Here is a 22802-nt window from a genome sequence, read left to right as displayed (position 1 = left end):
TTATAGGACTCTATTCCATCTCTGCCATGTTAATGATTATATAAAATGTTGTACGGTAAAACTATTTAATAATTATTACAGATTTCTATTTTTTCATATTTTATAGAAAAATTGCAATCTGCGTTAATTTTCACTGAGTTCAAATTAAAATTTCAATCCTCTTATAAGAAAAATATTTTTTTTACATGAAATATATTTCTTATATAATATACTACCCAAATATCTGTTCTTTGTACAGGGTGAAAATAAATAAACAAATAAAAACCAATACTGAGTAACACTACGAAATCCTTTCCTTAGCTAAAAGTAATTTACCTACAAAATCTTTAAATCTAAAATGCTTTTTTTTATTATTAGTTTTTCTTATCTGTTGCTTTGCGTTATGAGATTAAGCAAAACATATTTTTAGCATTTCATCTCATCAAAATATATTCAGAAGCATTTAGCTTGGTATTGCTGCTCGAAGCCAACTCATGATGGTCAGAATTTACCATAATCACGCTATTTTGTAATCTTTCCCAAATTTTAGTGTTACCGCAAAAACCTCTTTTCACAGTATCTGCATTAAGGTATTGGTTCTGTTTAATTAGGTATCAAATATATTAATATAATACATTGTACCTTTATTTGTACATCTGGTACCTATTAGAACTGTCCAATTATTATAATACCAGTTGTATCGATTGCAAAATTAATTAAGCATCATTGACGTCATAATAATATGGCGAATTTTTACATTTCTTCTAAGTGAATTAGTGCCATTTCTGCATTAATTTTGCTTAATTGCACCTCGTGTATATAGTTTATTTTTTTGATTTAGTTAGTACTTCATTTATCGTAATTGTTAATAATAACAGGTCGGTGATTTTCTTACTCTTCTCTTAAACGGATTAGAACCATTTCTGCATTATAATTGTTCCTAGTATAAAATATTTTTTAAATATTTTTAATTTGTTATCATTATCAAAATTAATTAAGCATCAATTGTATCAATAATAATCCAGCTCTTTTTTAAGTTTTTCTTAATTGATTCAATATTATTTCTCTAATTTTGCTTTATAGTGCATAGTATATATTCTCAATTAAATTACTACTTATAATCAACATTATTTAGGCATAATTGGAGTCTCCAAATATTTGATTTTTTTTACGTTTCTCACAAATTAATTAATTCTATTTCTCCATTAAATGCGCTTAATGCATAGCTTTTTTTATTTATTTCAATTAGTACATATTACCAAAATTAATTAAGCCTATTTTGGCGTCAATAATAGTTAAGCGAATTTTTACTGTCCCCCTGAGAAATAAGTACCTTAGCAAATTCCACTAATTTTGCTTTTCTATAACATGGCTAGTTTCTTAAATAAAATTTTGCCTAATCGAAAATTCAATCAAACCTCATTGGCGTCAATAAGACTAAGGAGAATTCCACTTTTATTCTAAGCAAATTTAAATTATTTCTGCAAATTATTTACCGAATTAATTTTTCTTTTCAAAAAAACTTTTTTTTCTTATTTCAAATACCGTTGATTTCAAATTCTGCGGTTTTATTGAGTCACTTTTTAGAGCATAAAAAGAAAAACTCGTGGTTTCAAACAGCTTTAGAAATACTAATTTGGTGACGTAATTCATCGATGCTATCAGGTTCTTGCTGATCATTAAATTTCTCAGACATAACTAATGAAAAATAATTTTAAATTAAATAACGTTTAAAAAAAACTCGATTTTATTAGATACCAATTATGACTAATGTTATCTTTAAAATGCTTGAAAGAAAGAAAATAATTTGCAGGTCTTATTTTTTTCATTGGTGTATTCTAAGCTAATGGAAAAAAAATCATTTTTCATGTAGCTATATCGAAGAAACTAATTAAAAATTTTGAGCGAATTTTAAGATCGAGAACAAATTTTGAGCTTTGCAGATGCTGCCCGAATTTCGGAATGCTTGAACAAACCTTTGAATTATAAGAAAAACAGACAGTCTGGCATTCATTTTGCAGTTATAGATATTTTTTATATAGAATATAGGCTATAATTTAAGTCGTTCTTAACATTTTCTTCTTTTCACATATTTTTTGGTCGTACATACTACATTTTTAAAATTTTGTCGTTACCTTTCAGATTTTCTTTTACAATTAATTGTTTATAATTTCAAATTTATTATTTAAGGCTTTTCTAAAATGCAATTTTAAAAAAAGTAAATCAAAACTTAATAGACTCCTAATACTTCTATGGAAAGGATTACAATCTTTCAAAATATAAATTTAAATTAAAGATATGAATTAAAATTTACTGCAAATTTTCCGCTTTAAACATCACAGAAATAATACTCCTCGTGTTTGTATTTTAATTTATATTTTCGAGTTTATTGTTTTTCTTATTAATGATAAGAAGATATCATTAAGTATGTGCTATTTCCTAATAAAGGTTTTTAATTAAGTATTAAACAACGTAGCTAAACTTACGTAGCTAAACTCCACTTCCTAAAAAAGGAACAATAAAAAAAGATATTCTTCCAATTTACTAAACTAATTTTCACTTCATACGATTTTCCACGATCTGATGAAAGCAAACCAAACCCCTTTTATTCGATTCTGCAGACATTTGCCAGTACGCTATAACGATTTATTCATTCACTTTTCCTTTTCCTTCGTTTGAAAACCGTACACTATTCTCTACCTCCACCAAATTTCTAGTCACGTTTTCTTCTTCCAACTGCCCTTAAAAGAATTTATAGCCTCGTAAAGATCTTCCAGCAATGCATTGCGGCTTAACCCCCAAAAGCATCCTTTTGTCTTTGCCCACCACATGCCCATACCATTTTAAATGACCCTTTAAATATCGGTGCATTGGGTTTTATGCCAGAACCAATGTTATCTTTCTGTCCGGTAAGAGAAATTGGCTGTCTTCAAGAATATACGAATTGAAGTTATACAATTTCAAGGGATTTAAGCCATGAGGAAGTTATAGAAAGCATAAGGTAAATGGAATATATTATTTTATTCATTTTATGTCTTTTGATACAAGGGATAGTTATTGCAATCGTAGATCTCAAAGTTCATGACTATTTGATTTAGTTATGTATTTCAACGGAATAAGTTATAAAGTTATACAATTTAGTAAATTGTTTTTACTCATAAAACATGTGACTGCAATATAAATTGCAGTGGTGATGGGTGGTTTTAAGAAAATATCCTTTTATCTTAAAGCAAATTATTATGAAAACGTGTATTTGTAATAAATATATCAATAGCTAAACCATGTAATATATATATACCTATACAAAAAAAAATAATTTAACGAATTTAAAAGATAAAAGAAAAGTGGGATTTATATATAAGTTAAAATTTATAAAAAAAATAACAATTTCGGTGCTGGGTTTACATTTTAAACTGCACATTTTCGTAAAAATATTAATAATGTATGTACTACATGATACTTTGAATATACCAAAAATACTAAAAATTAATAACATTTTACCATCTATAAATACCATGTAATATATCAAAAATACACTCCATAACAAAAAAATCAACGCACCAAGAAGGAGTTGTCCGATTGAAACGAAAATTGGTGGATAGGAAGACAATGTACAGAATAGTAAATGATTAAAATTTCAGAACAATTGAATAATTTATTGCAGAGTTACAGTAACAAGTTCAATAAGGTGTTGACCCGCCTCTAGCCTGGATACAAGCTGCCACACGGCGTGGCATAGACCGATAAAGCTCCCGGATGGTCTCTTGCGGTATTTCCTGCCAAATTCGATCCAATTGTCGAACGAGGTCATCAACATTCCGTGCCAGATGCAATCGCCCTCCCATCATATCCCAGACATGCTCGATGGGAGAGAGATCTGGTGATCTGGCAGGCCAAGGAAGAGTTTGACAAGTTTCAGACAGTTCATAGCAACACGTGCAGCATGGCGTCTGGCATTGTCCTGCTGAAAAACCAGCCCAGGGCGCGGCAAAGGGAACGGTAGCAAAACAGGTCCTAGGATGTCGTCGACATACCGCTGTGCAGTAAGTGTACCTCTAATGACGACCAAAGGGTCAAACGACCGGTTGTCAAAGGAAATGGCACCCCAGACCAGAATGCCTTGTTGAGGGCCGGTGTTGAGTGCAATAGTGAAAGCACGATCCCCCCTCTGCAAACACGTCTTCGATGATCGTCAGGACACAGTTGGAAGCTGGATTCGTCGCTAAAGACTATACGTCCCCAGTCGGCATCGAGCCGAAACATTCATGCATACGAAATTTCAAAGCAATCGGATGATTGCCTCTTGGTGCGTCCATTTTTTTGTTATAGAGTGTATATACATATACCATATAATATATCAAAAATATATACAGCATATACCATACCATATAACATAAGATATGTCATATAACATACCATATACCTTTACCATGTACCATACTTAAAAGGAATAAAAATGCAAAACTCTAAAATAAAAATTAATATTAGCGTCACTAAAATAAAAATTATTTTTTATCAATACTAACCTTTACAGTAAAAAAATGAAGAGCACCCACTGGAAAATTCTGGATAAACACCATCACCCTGCTGGCAATCTGCAGATTTACCATTCATGTGCAGTTGAAACACTCGATTTAGAACAGCAGGATTATTCGAATCTGGACATCGAGCTCTATCAGGAGGTTCACAGTGCCCCGAGGTATAACTGAAAACAAAGCCTTTAGTACACCAAAATGTAGCAGCTTTTAAGCCCCCGGAGCAAATAAAGAACATCCGACATGCTTGGTTGTAATCCGGATAAACTCCATCTGGTAACTCCAAACAGAGGTTATCGTCAGTGAAATAACTCGTATTTTGAAACAAAACTGCATCTGGCCTGTTTTTTCCATTCTGAAAATATAATCTACTTTATTCCATTTGATTTTCTATGATCTTGAGTTATTGAAAATAAAATATGAATACTTCAGAAATTAGAATAGCAAAATCAAACAGTAATTTACTTATTTCTTTGAAATTATTTCAATACTTTGTACATTTGGAAAAATTTATGGTCTAAGCTACCAGAATTAGGTTAAATTTACTGTGTTTTTTTCTCCATGGAAGCACCAAAAAGCTCAGTAATTTTTCCGAAACCCTCCATTGGTAATGATTTTAGAAAAATTAACAATAAAATAAGGCTTCAAAATATGCGCTGAAATTTGGTCATTATATGATGATACCTTTCAGAATAACATAAAAGCAATTTATTTCATAAAATTTGCCTTTCAGTTACTTTATTTTTTTTTACTAATGTGTGCAAATTTGAAAATCAGAATTTCTGGTTAATTGTTACCGCATTGCTCTAAAATTACCAATGAATGGCTTAAATACCGTATATTTTGGCTTTGTAAAGTGGAATTGTGTTGCTTATTTTAACGGAGATATCATTACCATACAGTGCGGAAATTTTTCTTTAATTGTTTCTTCGTGTATTAGCTTATTCATCATTGTATCACAAAACTCACTAAAAAAGCAATTTTGATAGGAATTATGGTAAAAAGTTTTAATCACAAATGCAAGATTTTGACGAAATTTTTAATGACCGTTTTGAATAATAATGATTCTTGTTTTGTTGATGCAACACTTTATTTCATGATTTAATTTCTATAGGCTTATTGGCATAAACCTCAGACTCAGTCCAACTCATGCCAAAATGCTCAAAATATTGCTCAATAATAAAACTCCTCCTGTTTGACTCCGCTTTTGTCAACTCAGCAACATTATCATCTTTCTTAATTGTCTTTTTATCGTTACTAAAATTTCACAGTCAAAAATTTCACTAATTAACATTCTGGCTTAACTTTTGGGCATCAGATAATTTCATAAATTTTTGAAAATATGTTTAAATAGTAAATAATTAAAAATATGCTTCAAATCAAAAAATTTATTTAATTAAGTATAAAAAAAATTTAAAATATAAGTTTTTAATATTATTAAGTAAATATTTTAGAAAAGTTTAAAAGTATAAAAAAGTCTTTGGTTGCAGTAAAAATATGTTGCACATGTAAAAATTGCTTCAAGTTAATGATATTCAATAATTTTAGATAATAAAACAATCTGTATTTGTAGCATTTTTAAAGATTGAAATACTAAAGTAATTTTATTGGTAAGGTTATTAAAGACAAAAAGACGTGAATTAATTACAATAAGTATATCCATATTTGTATTCAAGTCATATATAATTTGGCATCCACTTAATTCTTTTCTATCTCCCTATAGTTTGAAACAACTTACCTCTATACTAGGACTGCACAGCACAGCTTCAAAAAAGCAGCTTGCAGACAACAAAACTATAATAAAAAATAATTAGAATTAATAAACAATTCCTGGATAAAATGTAGACTAATTTAATATAAAAAAAGAGAATATGACCTATTGATTTGATAAAGGGACTAAACATTAATGTTTCCATAATAACGAATAAACTTTTATACAATAATGTAAAAGATCTAAAAGAATTTTGAATCCGTAATCATTCGTAACACCTCAAAAAACCATTAACTGGATAAATTTGAAATTGAAGTGAAAAATATGATTAACGTACAACATCAAAAAACGTTAATTTAGGTAACATATTAGATCAAAATTTCCTCTAACAATTTATCTTAAAATAATGTCTTTATATTTTTATTTAAAACAGCCTTTAAGATATTAGTAAATTTCAAAGAATATTGATTGGATATTTTATTGTTTCAGTAATATGTCCAACAATTAAAAAAAAGGACCTAACGAAAGCATATTCCCACAATTCAAAAGCATCTTTAATGTCTACAAAAAGTATTGAAAACTAGTTTTAATATCAGTTGCATTTCTCCTATTAAATCGAATAGTAAATAAATGAAGCAATTGCAAATTTTTGTATATCGTTTGCATTTGTTATCTTATTTTTTTGTAAAACCTTAGTTTAAATAGCTTTTATACAATTATAAACATTTTTTGAATTTAAATGGAGCAAAACTTTTCTTGTATATTTGTTTCATTTCTTGTAAAATAAAACATGGATATGATTGTGTATTTTTTTGTCTATTCTTTCATACATTCTGTCTTGTTCTTCCTAAATCGTAGCTTAAATATTTTGTTGAAGTCTCCATAGTGAGGTGGACTAAGTTGTTCCGGTTGACAAAATATTTCGTGTCTGTTTGTTTCATTTCTTGTAAAATAACATATGTATATGCTTGCTATTGATTCTATAAGGAATTCTGTCTTTTTTTTCTGCGTTAACCCTATAATTTATGTAGTTAAAATTTCCGTAGTGAATCTTGTAATTCCGAGCAACTAAAGATTACGCGTCTGTTTGTTTAATTTCCTGTAAAGAAGAACATACATGATTGTTTTTTGTCAATTATGTAATGCAATGTCTTTCGTTCCTTCTTGAGTAAATCCTAATTTAATTATATAGTTAAAGTCCCCATAGTAGACTATCTAATTCTGGGTGACTAAATAATTCTTGTTGGCTTGTCTCTGTCTCTTGTCTAGTTAAAAATCCATAGATGATTTTTTTTTGTCTTTTACGTAGTACGTTTTGTGTCGATTCTTTTTACAAGTCCTAAATTAATTATACAGTTTAAGTCTCCATGATGGCGAATATAACAGTTCTTGTTTGTTTGTCTCATTTCTTGTTAAAAATAAGCTTATGATTGTTCTTTGCCCACTTTGTAGCATTTGTTGGTTCGTTATTTTCTTAAAAAAATATAGTTTAAATAACTAATTAGGTCACGAAAATACCAGGTTATGAAACTTTATCTTAGCAGTTTTGTTTTCTTGTAAAATTGAACCATATAACATGAAAAGGAAAACGGAAATGCTTTATATCTTAATAAATTTATAAACAATAATGAAAGTCATTAAAAATAAATTCAGTACAACTGTCAAAATATGCTTTTTTTAAGTTTTAAAAATGGAATGAATTCGTTTATTCCCTTAAATATGATGAGATACACCGGAATTTTTATGAGTGGAAGTGCATCTGAAAATTTATAGATACCATTTAATTACTGGAAAAAAAAACTTGGACGTAAAGGAATATGATTTATTTCTCAACACCACTTTCTCTAATTATTCTCTCTTATTTCTCATTTCTCAATGGCTTTAAACAACCCCTTCTCTAACAGAAAATGTCAGCGTGGGAGAAAAATGCTCGGTCATTAACTGCAACCGACACGAGGCTGGGACAGTCCTAGTACGCTTCCCCCACTACCTGATAGAAAACTAATTATTCGACGTGCAGTAGGGTATGTAAATATTTTGGAAAAGCCTGGTTGAAGATCAATAAGCTGTTATAATGAGAAGAATTTTCTGCACACTTGTGCGTATAATCATGAAACTCATTAAGATTGCCCGGGTCCGAGGAATTTTTATATAAAGCTAAATTGTCTGAAAAGCTTATCATAACGCATTGTGTAAGTTTGTTCTAGATTATTTTATAGCTGAGTTTAGGGATTATAAAAATTACTTGGGTTTATGCATGGGAAATATTTAAATGATAAATCCTAAAATCCCTTTATTTTCTCGTTTTGTAAGGTAGAGAGCAAAGAGGAATATTATTCCTAGGATTTAATTACTGGGTTTGATATTAATTATGCATCTACAGGGTTTCTTAATTTTAAGATAGAGGAATATCTAATCTTTCATTTTTGAGATGAATTTGTTTAGGATGTTGTTTTTTAAGAAAAAAAAACAATGGGAGAAATAAATAAGTGTTTTGAATTATTACAAATAATTAAACAAAATTATGGAATCAAGTAATAGTAATTGAAGTAGCAAATAAAGCGTAACAACTATGTAGACTGATTGATTACATTTAATCGATGACAATGTTAAAACTACTCGAATAAGAATAAGGTAAAATGCAGTCTTGTTTTAAACGTCTTTTATTACACGTAGTGCATTCTCGATTAATTTGTACACTGTAAAAAATAGCTCCGAAACAAATAATATTTGAATTTGGAAACCAAATGCATTCAAAATTGAAGCAGCATATATTCACTTTTAAGTAGAGCAGAGGTCGCCAAAGTGGTCTATATAGACCCCCAGGGGTCTATTTAACAAAAGCGGGGGTCGATCTGAGCCAGGGGGTCGAATGGGGGTCGATCCGAACCGGAAGGGTCGATTGGTCGAAGGATTATCAGTATTTTCAGATATGTGACAATTAGAAATAAAAAAAGAAGACTTGGAAATATATAAGTAAACTTCAAAAATTGAGCGACGATTTTGAACTGCGTTTTGTTGATTTGGAAAACGTTGAAAACATTTGGAAACATTGCTCAAATTGAAAACGTGGACATCAACCTACAAGATGAGCTTGCTAAATTATTATGGGGATTTGAAGCAAAGACGCTTTTTAAAAATTTAACAATAAGCAAATTTTGGACAAATATAAATATAATGCAAAAATATGTAAGGCTTTACGAAATAGCTCAGCCATTTATGATAGCATTTCCAAGTTCCTATATGGTTGAAGCCGGTTTCAGTCACGTAAATTCAATCTTAACTAAGAACAGAAATAAATTAAATGTGGAGTTTCGAGGGGATTTAAGATTAAAATTGACCAATTTTGAACCCAATATAACGAACCTTGCAGAAAAAAAAACACCAGGCACACCCATGTCATTGATTAAGAAGCAATAAATCCGTAGTTACTTTACTTATTATTTCTACTTACTTATAATTACTTATTATTTCATAAATATTAAGGTATTTATATTTCAACATTAATATATTTTTCATAAAACTATTGTTACACTATGTACTATTACTTTAATAAATGTTCAAAATCATAAAATAAATGTACAAACACAGTATCTAATAGAGTTTTATTTTAATTAACAAAAAATTACTTTTATGGGGGTCGATGGAGATTTCGAAAAATTATGTAGGGGTCGATGATCAAAAAAGTTTGGCAGTCCCTGAAGTAGAGAAATGTTGAAAGAGCAATGTTCGTTGGCAGCTGGCAGGATTTGAACCAATGACCTCCTTGCTCGTAGTGTGATGCTTTAAGCATCATAGTTATACAAGCATGCGCAGGGAGATATTGAAAGCTATATACAGTGGCCTTCACAATGACACTCATGATATACATTCTCTTCACTTGAAAGTTTTTAGATATAGAGAAATAGGCAAAGCGTGAATTTAAAATTTCTGATCTCCGACCTAAGCTATAGGGACCATATTTCCCGAATTTTAACAATTTGTTCCTTTAAAATTGGAAATTATTATATGTCATTGAGGCGGCTACTATGTAAAGCTTCCTAACTCACCCTGGACTTGGATGTATGGTGGTTAGAGCATCCTTCTAAAAACACGGAGTTTCTTGGGTCAAATCCTGCCGGCAGACAACGAACATCTCTTTGTCACATTTCTTCCTCTACATAAGATTGTAGATTATGCATTTTACTCAAAAATGAGTATATGTTGTTTTCAATTTTCAGTCAACGGTGTTTTCAAATTTGATTACTATTAGTTTCGGAGACTATTTGACTACTATTTTGACACATTTTTTTATTCTTTTTTTGACAGTGTAATGGATAAAACCTTTATTTGACAAATTTTTTTTTGTAGTTTGAAGTTTATTATTAACAATATTTAATAATCTTAATTATAACTAGGTACAAGAGAAACTTTTTTTTGCTTTTATTAGTGAGTACCTACATTCATGATTTTGTCTTACTTCATTACCATCCATGAAAATTCTTCCAAATAACTGAAATAATGGGTTTAGAATAACAAGATTACATTACAGAAAATTCCGGATCAAATAAAGGTAAAATTTTACAGAACAAAAACTCTGATGGACAGTAATTCTCCCAGTAATATTTACTGTAAAATCATTACTCGCTGTAATTAAATAAATATTGCTGTAAAACTGCAAAAATTAAGATAAAAACTTAAGGATTAAATTAGATTTTGATCTAAAATGAATTTTGCGAATACAATACTTTTCACCGTACTCAAGTACTTTGTACCTAAATTATATACAGTATAATTCATCCATGTCCTCGTGTAATTCTGAACTGAATTTAGAAAGACAGAGAATTACTGAGCAACTCATTTTAAAAGTGATATGCTTTTCAGAGATATTTTTGAGTTAATCTAACAAAATTAAATTTATTAGTATGATTGTTGAAGCCTTTATTGTAATGTTTTGAGTTTCTGCAACAAAACATTACAGTAACACAATTCTCGCATGTTTCGGAATAGATCATCAAATTATTTTTAATGCAGCAACACTGTCAACAATTCTATAATAAAATTAGCATTAAGCAAAATACTATTTACTACGTTTTATTAACAACGTTTGATACAGATGCATCCATAATTTTGATTGTCAAATTTCATTATTTCAGTTTATTTTATTTCTGATTAGGAAATGCACACTGTAAAAAAATAAGGAAAAAAAACAGTTACATTTACCAAGAAAAACCATCAGCTGGTGTGACAGTATAAAATCGTTTATTTCACTGAATAATCACTTTAAAAACAGACGCCTGTTTATTAAGTAAATAAGTACTATTATTTTAACTAATGAACTTTGTTATTTTAACATAAAACCTTTATTTTTGCTAAAATATATAATATTTTAATAGAAAAAAAATTCTATAAGATTTCTTTGTGAGCATTGTGGTCGGGGTGAACTGTAAGCAGAATTCGCATGATCAATCAAAGCACTGATTCGAACCCGGGTTACCTTACTGGAAGTCAGGCACTTTGACCCTGAGACGCGGCAGCTCTTAAGCGTTTGATTATGAAAAAAGATCTTAAATATCACTATTTTTAAAGTCTTACTTACTGAAATCATATTTAAGTGTAAGAACACTTAAAACTGTAGCAGTCCTCCCTGATGAAAATGTCAGGTAATTTAACTTACAGAAAAATAATATCTAAAGAAATATAATACTCAGTTGGAGTATCAAAACGACAATGAAGTCGAGTCTCACTTTTATTTATACGATGCTCAAAACCATGAAATTATTTTTGTAAAATAAGATCAGGTATAGAAAGTAATCGCAAAATGATTTAAAGAAAAAATTGCATGACAAAAAAATAGAATTTGAATTGACAGTTTTAACCCGTTTATGATTAGGATGATAGACATAAAAAAAACTATTTCGTGAAAAGCAGATTCAAACTGTCAAATATTCGGAGAAAATCTGCAGAAATATTAAAAATAGAACGGGAATTTTTTCCCAGTAAACGGTTAAGAATTAAAAACAGAAATAAAAATTTAAATTTATCTTTAAACAGTTTTTGCTTCAGAATTTAATAGTGTTTTTTTTCTTTTATCACGTAAATAAATCTAATCTACTTACTTGATTTTTACTCAAAAATATAGTAAAGCACCTGTGTTCAATTAAGATGTCTTTCTTTAAAAGTAAAACGAAATGCAAGTTACACGCTATTTAATAATATGACATTTTCATGCAATTATTTTAATTTCAAAATTGCTTCATCTTTTTTGAAACAGAGGACATTTGATGATGGGCTCCTTTAAAGATGCCTACTAAAGCTTTATGTTATTTAAAAAAAGATAAACAAAAACAAGAAAATGATTTCCGAAAAATAATATTAAATTTCAAGTGCTTTTAAATATGTTGGCAACGTGAGTGTTCACTGATCATTACACTTTTTTACTGTACACTTTTAGAACATTCAAGCAATTTTTATTCCTATTATTGGTGCAATAGATATGGGATAGTCTTCATAGCATATTATTCAATGCTTTATTGTACTTATATTCGATAAAAATATAAACTTTCAATAATGATTACTTTTTCTCAAAATGAATGGCATATTTAAAATATTCAGAATACAAAGTAATTAACTCAATTGAATGTAACTATGTTTCCAAAATGTTTTAAGAAATTTTGAATATAAGTCTTGCATGTCTTATATTATTGAAAGTTTTCAGAAATGGAAAATATTTAGTTCAATAAAGGCATCTTAACTAACGATATCTTTTAACTATAAAATAAATTTGAAAAAAAAAACACATAAATACATAACGCATAAGTTAACTGTAGTGTAACTTACTTTTAATGAGGGATATCTAATAATTATAACCATGGTATTAACATACATGCCATTCGAGTACACAGGCTCGTTATACAAAATATATTAAATATTGTGATGTTTATTGGACTATAGTCACGACTGGAATTATCCTTGTCATTAATTTAAAGCTATTGTTTGGTAACAGGTATCAAACTTTATAATTTTATAATACATTTTCACCATAATGTTAATAACAGAGAAATTTCGATAGCTTCAAATTATGCACATTTATAAATACATTTAATTATAATTCGATATTGTGTCAGCTCTTCATTATAACTCTCCTGGATTCCTGGATCTCCAGGGTACAGTTTTACGTATATGGTCACGTAAGCTGCACACTGTGGAATAAATTTGAAGCATGGTTTGTTTAATAACAAAATAATACACCAAGATTAGTGTAAGCTAAAACCAATGTTGTATTATTAATATCAGTTATGTGTCTATTGTAAAGTTGCAGTTTATTATCCTGATAAAATTTTAAAAATTTGAAGAAAATAATGATTTTTTAATAGATTGCGCTTGCAATTGCTTTAAAAGTAAATTGATTTCTGTGTCAGATGAAAAATTAATTTGAGGGGAATGTTTCTGGAATCGATACAGAGTAGATAAGAATTATTTCGAAAATGATTTATCTAAGTGAGACAAAGAAAATTGTATATTTTCTTTATTATATTTAGCTAAAATATTTTGGCTAAAATATTTAGCTAAAATACTAATAATTGTGTCATAAATACTGAATCAATACAAAATATATTTTCAATACGTAATATATAATGAATAGTTAAGAAAAATAAAGGATCTAGATTAATTAAATAAAGTAAAATATCTTGAAAATTCGGGATATCGTTACGTGTAAGCTAAAGTACATAATATAATTTTGTCTTAGCATAGCAAATCAAATTAGGTTTTCAGAGGACAAATCTCAGTGCACATATGCAAATGCCTTTCTTGAGATGTTAATATTTATTTTCTGTATAAAAAGGTGCTTGCCTGGTGACAACCGGTGAATGGGAGCCGTGTTGCTCAAAGGATGGAGCGTTTGCCTCTCAACGAGATGACTCAGGTTCGAATCCTAGCCGTGGCTGGTTGATACGAGTTCTGCACCCAATCAACATGCACTTGGTGCATCAAAGCCTGCGCTTGGTGCATCAACGCACCAAGCACATTGCTGACGTAAAATATCCTCAGAGGTAGACAGATCTTGTGTTAGAATCTTTTTGCTGTTAGGTTATTTATGGGAGGTTTTCGTGGTTTTTCTCTCTGTGTAAAGCAAACGATTGTTAGTTCCATCAAAAAGTCATCCGAGAAGGGTAATTTGTCCCAATGCTTGATCCAGGAATTCCCTTGCTTTGCGGAGTTTCTTAAAAATTACAATGCTATGGATTTGAACATTGGTAGTCGTAAACTCGGAATTTAGTTGGCTGTTGAACTCCGGTTATAAAATAAAATGAATTTAGTTTAAAATAACAATTTAGTTTTCGATTAAAAAAAAACAGAGGAACAACATTAAAATTTATTATAAGTTAATACTATAAAACAAATAGATATTCGTTTCAACGTATGTGATCATCCGTTTTAAGATCATTTTGTTTAAAATAATAAAGATGGATAAGTCAAAAACTACACAGGTGGGGTATTTCAAAAACCTTAGACATGAAAATATTTTACGAATTAAATTCTCTTGGTCTTAAAATAGATGTGACTTTCACAGTATCCCGTTCCGATCAACAAGCACCCGCTTTATCTGAACTCCTATACGAAAGTGATAAATTGCACAACCTGTTCGCTCTTCTCTCCTTTATGCCAGCCCTTTACAAGGAAAAGAATTCCCAGCGGGCGATGAAGTGAATGATAGTTCGAATTTCACTCATACATATCCTGTCACTTTCGTTCTTCCGCAGAACTATCCTAATAAAGTGCTGGATATGATAGGATATGCGGGAGAGATGACTTCCGGTAAGTGTCCGATATATTTCCGGTTGCATAATTCTTTTTCAAAATTTTGAAGCGAGTGAGTATTTTTTCCCCCTCTACTTTATTCAAATTATTCCTCCTTTCAGAATGCGTTGCGTGGTAAAGTTGACGAGTCCTTTTAAAATGAATTCTGAAACGACACTCTTGAAATCGTCCTAAAATAGCTGTTTAATATATTGAATATTGCTTAGATATATTGTTTGATATTTTTGACATGACACGCAATTTAATTAAAACAAGGACTAGAAACAAACAAAAAGTACCAAAAAAAGTCTAAAATCTTTTTTCTTTATGGAAAAAATGCTCTAAAGACAAAGCTAAGCTAAGTGGAGAAAGCCCAAAGTCAGTGATAATAGCTCAAAAAACTCGCGCTGGTTGAATGCGCATTGTCCAGTGAAATGGAGAGCATCTTAAGTGCGATTTAGTGCCAAGTGGTAGGAAGCCCGACATTTTGTTTATGTACGTTAAAAATAATAAACGATAAAAGTAACAATAAATGAAAAAATAACTAAAAATTTGCGATAGAAATAACAATAATATTAAGAAGGTATTTAAAAACCTAAACATAAGAAAGTTAGGATAAAATGTAAGGTGTTGTTGTCTAGATATCCGTAGGAGTTAAATGGAGAACAGAACGGCAAGAGTACCAAATAAGAGTGTTTTTTAATTTTTTGGTTTTCCTGAAAAATTTTCTTCTTTGAAATTAAGTCATTTTTTATTCTTATACAATTATACAATAGTGTATGCCAATTCCAGGTAAATTTCGAAATTCACAAGGTTTACTTTTGATAGCTCATTTTAGACAAACTATGACAGTTATAACCAGGGTTTATCACCCGCAATTACTAGTTTGAAACTACCAAAGTAATTTTCAAACACTAGTCAACTTATTCATACTACATGTCTGCACTTTGTAGTAAGACAAGGAAACGAAGAATAAGAAAACAAAGATTTCTGCTGCAAATTTTTTTAAAAAGTTCTAAAAAAGAGGAAATAAGACGGGTGTCAAATTTAGTGAATCTTTAAATTCTGAACACTTTTTTGAATTTGGTTGGTGATCAAAATTATCGTAATTATTGCACTATTCCTTTACATTTCTTTCTTAATAAGGTTCCTTTGAAAATTGCTAAATATATGCCTAAGAATTCTAATTAAGTTTTAAATACTTCATTTAATGTAAAAACTTTAAACATAAATTTAAATAAAACACAAACATATGCTTTAACATGCATTTGCTTTGGAAAAATATCATTTCCATTACACTAAAACATGGCAAAAAATATTTAAAAAAGGATTCTACCTAATCTCATAGGAAATCAAATAGCATTTTAAATTTATCATTTCCTTTTGTGGTGATTATATAAAGTGTATAATGTATAATTGTTTCTCCTGAATAACGGTCCCTCACTTTCCCATTTCTAAAATGTGATGTTGAATTTTATCTAGTTCCAAAGTAATCTCTAAATGGGAAAAGAAAAGCATAAAAATCCACTTATCTCCATATTTCATCTGCCAAAAATGATGTTCTAAAATAATTTTCCCGTTTGAATTTTCCCATGAGGATATTTATCAAATTAAAATACACTTGTTGAAATTTCTAGTTCATTAGGGCTTTAATGACATTCGGACTCGAAGGGGAAAGTGACAAAGCAGAACATTTAGAGAATTAAAGGAAATGTAAGAAAATTGCACTGTTAAGTCGAAGTTATCTATTCTGAGGGATCATTCACAAATTAAGTAATGCAAGTGAAAGATTGCGTGCTTGTGATTTGCTTGAAACATTTAAGCATGATTAGAAGACATAGAATATTTTTATTAAATAATAAAATAAAATTTAGGGAACTTTTTGTTGAAGTGTACACCCTTACAGAAATTAAGGTATTTTTGATGTTAATTTAGGTTGTTTAGAGGTGCCAAGGTTGATTTGAAGTTGACAACTAAAATAGCCTTAAAAGATCAATGTGTAGAATTAAGGTATATGAAGTTATATGAAGTTGGTATATGAAGTTGTTTTATTCACACTTGTAGTTGCTTTGAGGTTGATGGAAATCTACTTTACAGCAACCAGCTTAGAGAGGTTGTTTTTGAGGTGTACGGATTATTTTTTCTACACTTCAAGCAGATACGTATATTTGAGGAGTGACTAATCTAAACTAAAATTATTTCTTAGTTATATATGACGTTGATTATATGAGGTGTAAAAGAAGTTGAAATTGATGTTTATTAATGAAGTTATTTTTAGTGTAAAACAAAACCTCATTTTCTACCTCAGCTGTATTTTTTTACATCTGCCAACCTTAAAAACACCTTACTTTCTTGTAAGGGCATTTGCAAATAGTTATTTAAAATATAACTAATATTTAAAACAGATAATTAAAAAGTAAATATGAGAGATTAACAAATTTATATGTATAAGAGTAAATAGAATGGAAAACTAAATGTTAGACATATGCCTATAAGTCATTGTTTAAATACAGTGAACAAAAAAAAATATAACCTTTTTGAAAAACTTTTTATCAAATTAATTTTTTAGATTTATTGATTGAACTTTGAAGATTGAAAATTTTGAAAATTGAAGAGACAATTGAAGATTTATTGATGCAAAGGGTGCAGGAAGTGCAAGGAGTTATTAAAAGGAGAGCAAATATGTACATAAAGAATGGGTTACATTTCGTTTGATGACAATTATGAATACTTTAATGGATTAGAATGAATTTAGTAATATTTGCACGGTAACAAGTGAATATTTGCTTGTTCATAAAGAGCTTGAGCTGAATATTTACTTACAAGTATTTTCTGAAATAACAAAAATCAGAATATATTTAACAATAAAATTTCATTTACTTCTGAAATAGGGGTTTAATAATTAATATTTAAATAGGTTTCTAATTCATGTAAAGCGCACTCTATACTTAAAGGGCTTACATTAAGTTTTTATGTAACAGATAAATTTTTAAATGTTTATAATAAAAAACATGGGCCGATGATTTGCTAACAAGTTTTTTTTTTCTAAACTGTCACTTATATGAATCACATAAAGTATTTCATCATTATATTTAACTTAATTCCTACATCAGTGTTTAATGCAACCTTAAATGATAAGTTGCCATTTTGTTTAAATTGAACTCGGTATAATTGAATAGGTTAAAGGTAATTTGGTGAAACAAGTAAATATTTACATTGTTCTAAATAAAAAGTTATTATCGAATACTCAGTTCAAACTTACACTATGTCACAGAATTTATTTCAAAGATCTTCTATAATTCAATTTTTAATAGGTGTTTTAAATTTAAAATTGCAGAGAATGCTAACTAAAGTGCTCAAATTCTTCATTTTAGCAACAATAACAAAAGCATTCTTCAAAATTTTGAAAATTCAATCTATTAAACATATGCCAAAATAGTAATTCTTTAAAATGAAGAAGTACGCATTTTTTGGTTTAAAAAAAAGCACAGTTTAACAAAATTTCTAAACAAAGAAAAACCTCTAGATTTATTTCGAAGCTATACTAAAGTTTAAAACAGAAGAAAAAAAGTTCGAATTGAGAGGTGCACGAAAATGTTCCGTTTGATGTGGGTACAGGGCCGGTTGAAAATATAACCCTAAAGCTCCATTAGTCTTAAAAGCTCTTGGAGAAGGAACAATTGTACAATTTCTTTCAGCTGCCTAAGGAAATTTCCGGTACAACGAACATTGGTATAAGTCTTCCTCAGGAAGACTTAAGATAACTAAAAGAAGACTTTAGAAAACCTAATTATTCATCTTTACTGAGCAATTATGGTTTTAATGTGCGACGTTAAATGAATTATATCTACCAATGCACAAAAATCTTATATCTACTGACAATTTAAATATTTATAATGATTTCATGCCTCACTGAATCTGAAACATTAGTCGGAAAGTTATTTTGACTAAAAGAACTGTGAACGTTAAAATCCTATAACTCAATGTAGATTCAGATTTTTAAAAAATGCTTTTATATCCTCTGATTACACTGAGAATATGTACCAATGCTTTATCTTGTCTAATTCAAATGTGTTTTTTTTTCACATCTGAAATTAGTTTTGCTTAATTTTGAAATAGATTTTTTTATGACAATTATAGTCTATTTTTTCCGAAATGTACAAGTTTAAAAACCTTATACATAACAGGGTAGCTTAAATGTTGCGACAAACTTCCATTGGAGTAACGGCATATCACCAGGATTAAATTTGCTTAGGAATTCTTGCCTGCTAACGTCACCGTACGTGGCTAGGAAGGGCTAGTCTCCGTACGTGGCTAGAACTTGGCTAGTACGTGGCTTTCTTCTTATGACCTATCTAGAAGGACGCGAAGAAACAGTTCATTATAGAGAAATGTTCCAGCTACGTATGACGGCATTTTCGGACATTGGTTCCTATGCAATTTCAATCCAGATGATGTGCCGAAATTCTTTTAGAAGTTTGTCACAACATTTATGCGACTCCCTGTTATACATAACGTTTTTAAACTTGTAGATTTCGAAAAAAAAATAAATATGTCATTTAAGAAAAAGAAACTGTTACTTGAAGGGAGAAACCAATTGCAGAGTTGAAATCAATGACGTAAAACTATTCAAAATCAGTTAAAAATTCTCATGCAACCGAAAGTAAAGTTCCCCCGAGTAATCCATTCTCTTTAGATTTATGTTCGAATGAATCAAATTTGAAATGGCACATTTGAAACAACAGTAAAATCTTTGCATTTGCAATATTTTTTCGTACCTTGTAAAAAAATAACGAAATGTTCTCCTTTTTAATTAAGAAATATGTCTGGGAAAACAAATGTAATTTAATAATTGATTTGACAACTGTCCATCCGCTAAAAACCAAATAAATAGAGACTTCATTATAAAAAATATATTGTTCTAAAACGCCCCATAAAAATTCCCCCTCTGATTAGTATCTTGAATTTCTACACAACTTATTTTCAAAACACATTTCATTCAGTTAGTTATTATTTTAATTTCTAAATCTGTTATGTTATAACCATTTGAAGCAAAATTTCCATTAAACACATTTTTCATTTTCATTATTAGGGCAAAATAAATTAAAAACATTTATTTACATTATATTTTAATAAAATAAAGTTATTATATTACATTTTAATAATTTACCGTGTTTAAATAAAGCATGAAACAGCATTGTATTCTTCAGTGTTCCAAATCTTGCAAACAATTATAATTCAAAACTCCAATTATTTGCAGTTATATTTACATCTAAGAAAAACAGCAATCTATCATTGAAATTTCTTTAATTTACAAAATAATTTTTTGGTAAATGTTTTAATTTCAATCCAAAAAATTCCAACAAGTTGTTTTTTTACTTTGTACTTTAGTACAAATATAATTTTGATAATCTAACAGAGTTTTTAGCTACTTTTAGACTTTTTTTTTATAATTAAAAAATACCAAAATATATTTCTGCTTGTATTTAGAGCATCAGAAAAAAACACCGGTGTCCCATCTTTGACAAAGAGTAAACTTTGACTCTAATATTTTTATTTACACCTTCTGAACACATTTTTCCTCACTTGAAATAAGTTATTTTTTATATAAAAATGTAAACATTATTAAAGTATAGTACCAAATTAGCTGATTTCTTTCTTGTAAGTTATGTATAATATTTCGGCTACTTTAGTTAGTTATAGGCTATCATTGAAGGTATAAAAATACATAATAGCATCATTAACAAAAAGCAACTTCTCATCATAGCATGAGAAACGAAACGCACTTCCTAAAACAAGATAAATAACTACAGATTTATTGAGCTTAAAATAATTTCCAATTCTAAAAAAGCACAAAATCCATTTTTAATGATGTGTTATGTGATTCACGAAATCCTTCGGTTCAAATTTAAGTTTGCGTTTGCAGAGCATTTTAAGAAATCGAATATTTTGTCTTGAAGTCAGAACCAACATATACAGGCATTCTACTTAAAGAAAAGTGAAGCTAATTTATGTTTAAAATATTTGGTAAATTATTATTTTTTCTTCCAGTTATGCTTCATCAAATCTGAAAATTCTGCGCTAACATACTGCAGAAAAAATTATACCATTTGCAGTTTTGGAATCATAGTTATCAGTGAATTCTGATTATTTATATTTATAATGAAGTTTATATTTCGTTTTAATTACTTTAATTCAAAGTTAATTTGATAGTGAACAATATCTTCGATATCTCCCTGAGACTCAGTTTTCAATAAATTGGACAACATTTGGGATTATTTTATCACTTAATAAATTATGTTTTAAGACCAAAATGTGTCATTAAAAATGCTACATGATGTAGAAATAAGTAGCTAAAATTTAAAGCGTAGAAATTTTGTGCCATAATTAAAAAATAATTAAAAAAAAGTAATTGAAGTTTTTTGTAACACGGTTTTTATCGAACTTATAAATTTTTCTTCTAAGCTAGCAATTTATAAATAAAAATTTCAGTTTCTACTTTGATTTAAAGCTTGTATCTAAGAAGATCAAGAAGATTAAAAGTATATTAAAATTAGTCAAATAAATTATATCAATAATGAGGATATTAAGGCTGTTAATTTTCAATAAATTTGCCATTTAAAAATATCCATTTCTCTCTAAGAGATGGCGCTGTACATCATGCAACAGCAATGAATCTTCGATAGTTAATGTTTCAATATAGGTGCTTTTCTTTGTTCAGATTTAAGTAAACATAATATTTACCTAAAAAATTTATAATTTGTAAATATATTTATAATTTTATAAATGTTTCCATCGTTAATATTTTTAAATTTAATATTTTAAGAATATAAATTATATTATATTAAGAATATATATTCCATGATTAATTACGCAATTGGCAATAAAAGACCAAATTCATAATTTATGAATAAAAATTTCAAAAAGAAAAGAAAAATTGCACTTTTATTAAAAAATACCATGTCATACGCAGTAAAATCTTATTCCATTTATAAAAAATAATAAAATTTAGCTTTAAAATTTTGATATTGTTCTTGCACTCTGCTACAGAAATAAATGTGAACAATAAATAATTATTCTGTTGTGCTTGGTAAAAAGAAAAAAAAAAAACTTAAACTAGAATTTACTTTTGTATGCTTTTGTCCTTTTATATTTTCCTCTCATGAATAAACATCGGCAAATCTACATTTTATTTATATGTTTGCATGTTTAATTACACTAGGTATTTTTTATTTGTTTTCCTTTCTTTTCTTTTCTTTTTTTTTCTTACTGTTGCACGGAATTTAATTTCAGATCTTAGATACTTTATATCGCTAATTTCAAATCTGCAATTTGCGTGATTCATTGTTATATGATACTTTTTGAAATTTGTACATTTCGCAAAAAATTGACCAAAAATGCCATTCAATCAAATATAAGTCAATCAAAAATATTTAAAAAAATTTAAAATAAAAAACATGTAGTTTTTGAATCAAAACTAATTTCCGAATTGAAATCCTTGCACCGGAATCAGGCAAGATCAAGTATTTGTATAAATGCAACAAAAAAAAATTTCTCCAATGTTATATGTGTTTTTCATATCTAAAATCTTTCTATTGAATCATTTATCACTGTCCCGCTAACAATTCTCCAATGGAAAGACTCAAATGTACATACAAATTTGCATTATGTTAAATAATGAAGCATGTTTTGTATGAATTACATATGAAATTTGATTCATACGTGTAAATGCATATTTGCATCATGTTGTCAAACAGTGCAACATAAATATGCTTCCTATTGAAATTACCTACTAG

General features: G+C 28.7%; 1 protein-coding gene across 3 annotated transcripts in view; it reads right to left on the bottom strand.

The window, feature by feature from the left end:
* Positions 1-22802, bottom strand: part of LOC107438595 (uncharacterized) — an 87606-nt gene that overhangs the window by 17023 nt on the left and 47781 nt on the right. For 2 of the 3 annotated variants that reach the window (XM_016050909.3, XM_071177465.1), the window contains exons 2-3: positions 6253-6308; positions 4506-4869 (exon numbers count right to left, since the gene is read on the bottom strand). In XM_016050909.3, the coding sequence (XP_015906395.2) occupies positions 4506-4869; positions 6253-6308 (420 nt within the window). Of the gene's footprint in view, positions 1-4505; positions 4883-6252; positions 6309-22802 lie in introns of all 3 variants that reach the window. The other variant, XM_071177466.1, reaches the window with a different exon arrangement.

This window comes from Parasteatoda tepidariorum, chromosome 2, assembly GCF_043381705.1.
Source record: "Parasteatoda tepidariorum isolate YZ-2023 chromosome 2, CAS_Ptep_4.0, whole genome shotgun sequence".
NCBI lineage: Eukaryota > Metazoa > Arthropoda > Arachnida > Araneae > Theridiidae > Parasteatoda > Parasteatoda tepidariorum.
Note: the sequence above shows the minus strand (reverse complement) of the source record. Positions and strands in the feature narration are given on the sequence as shown.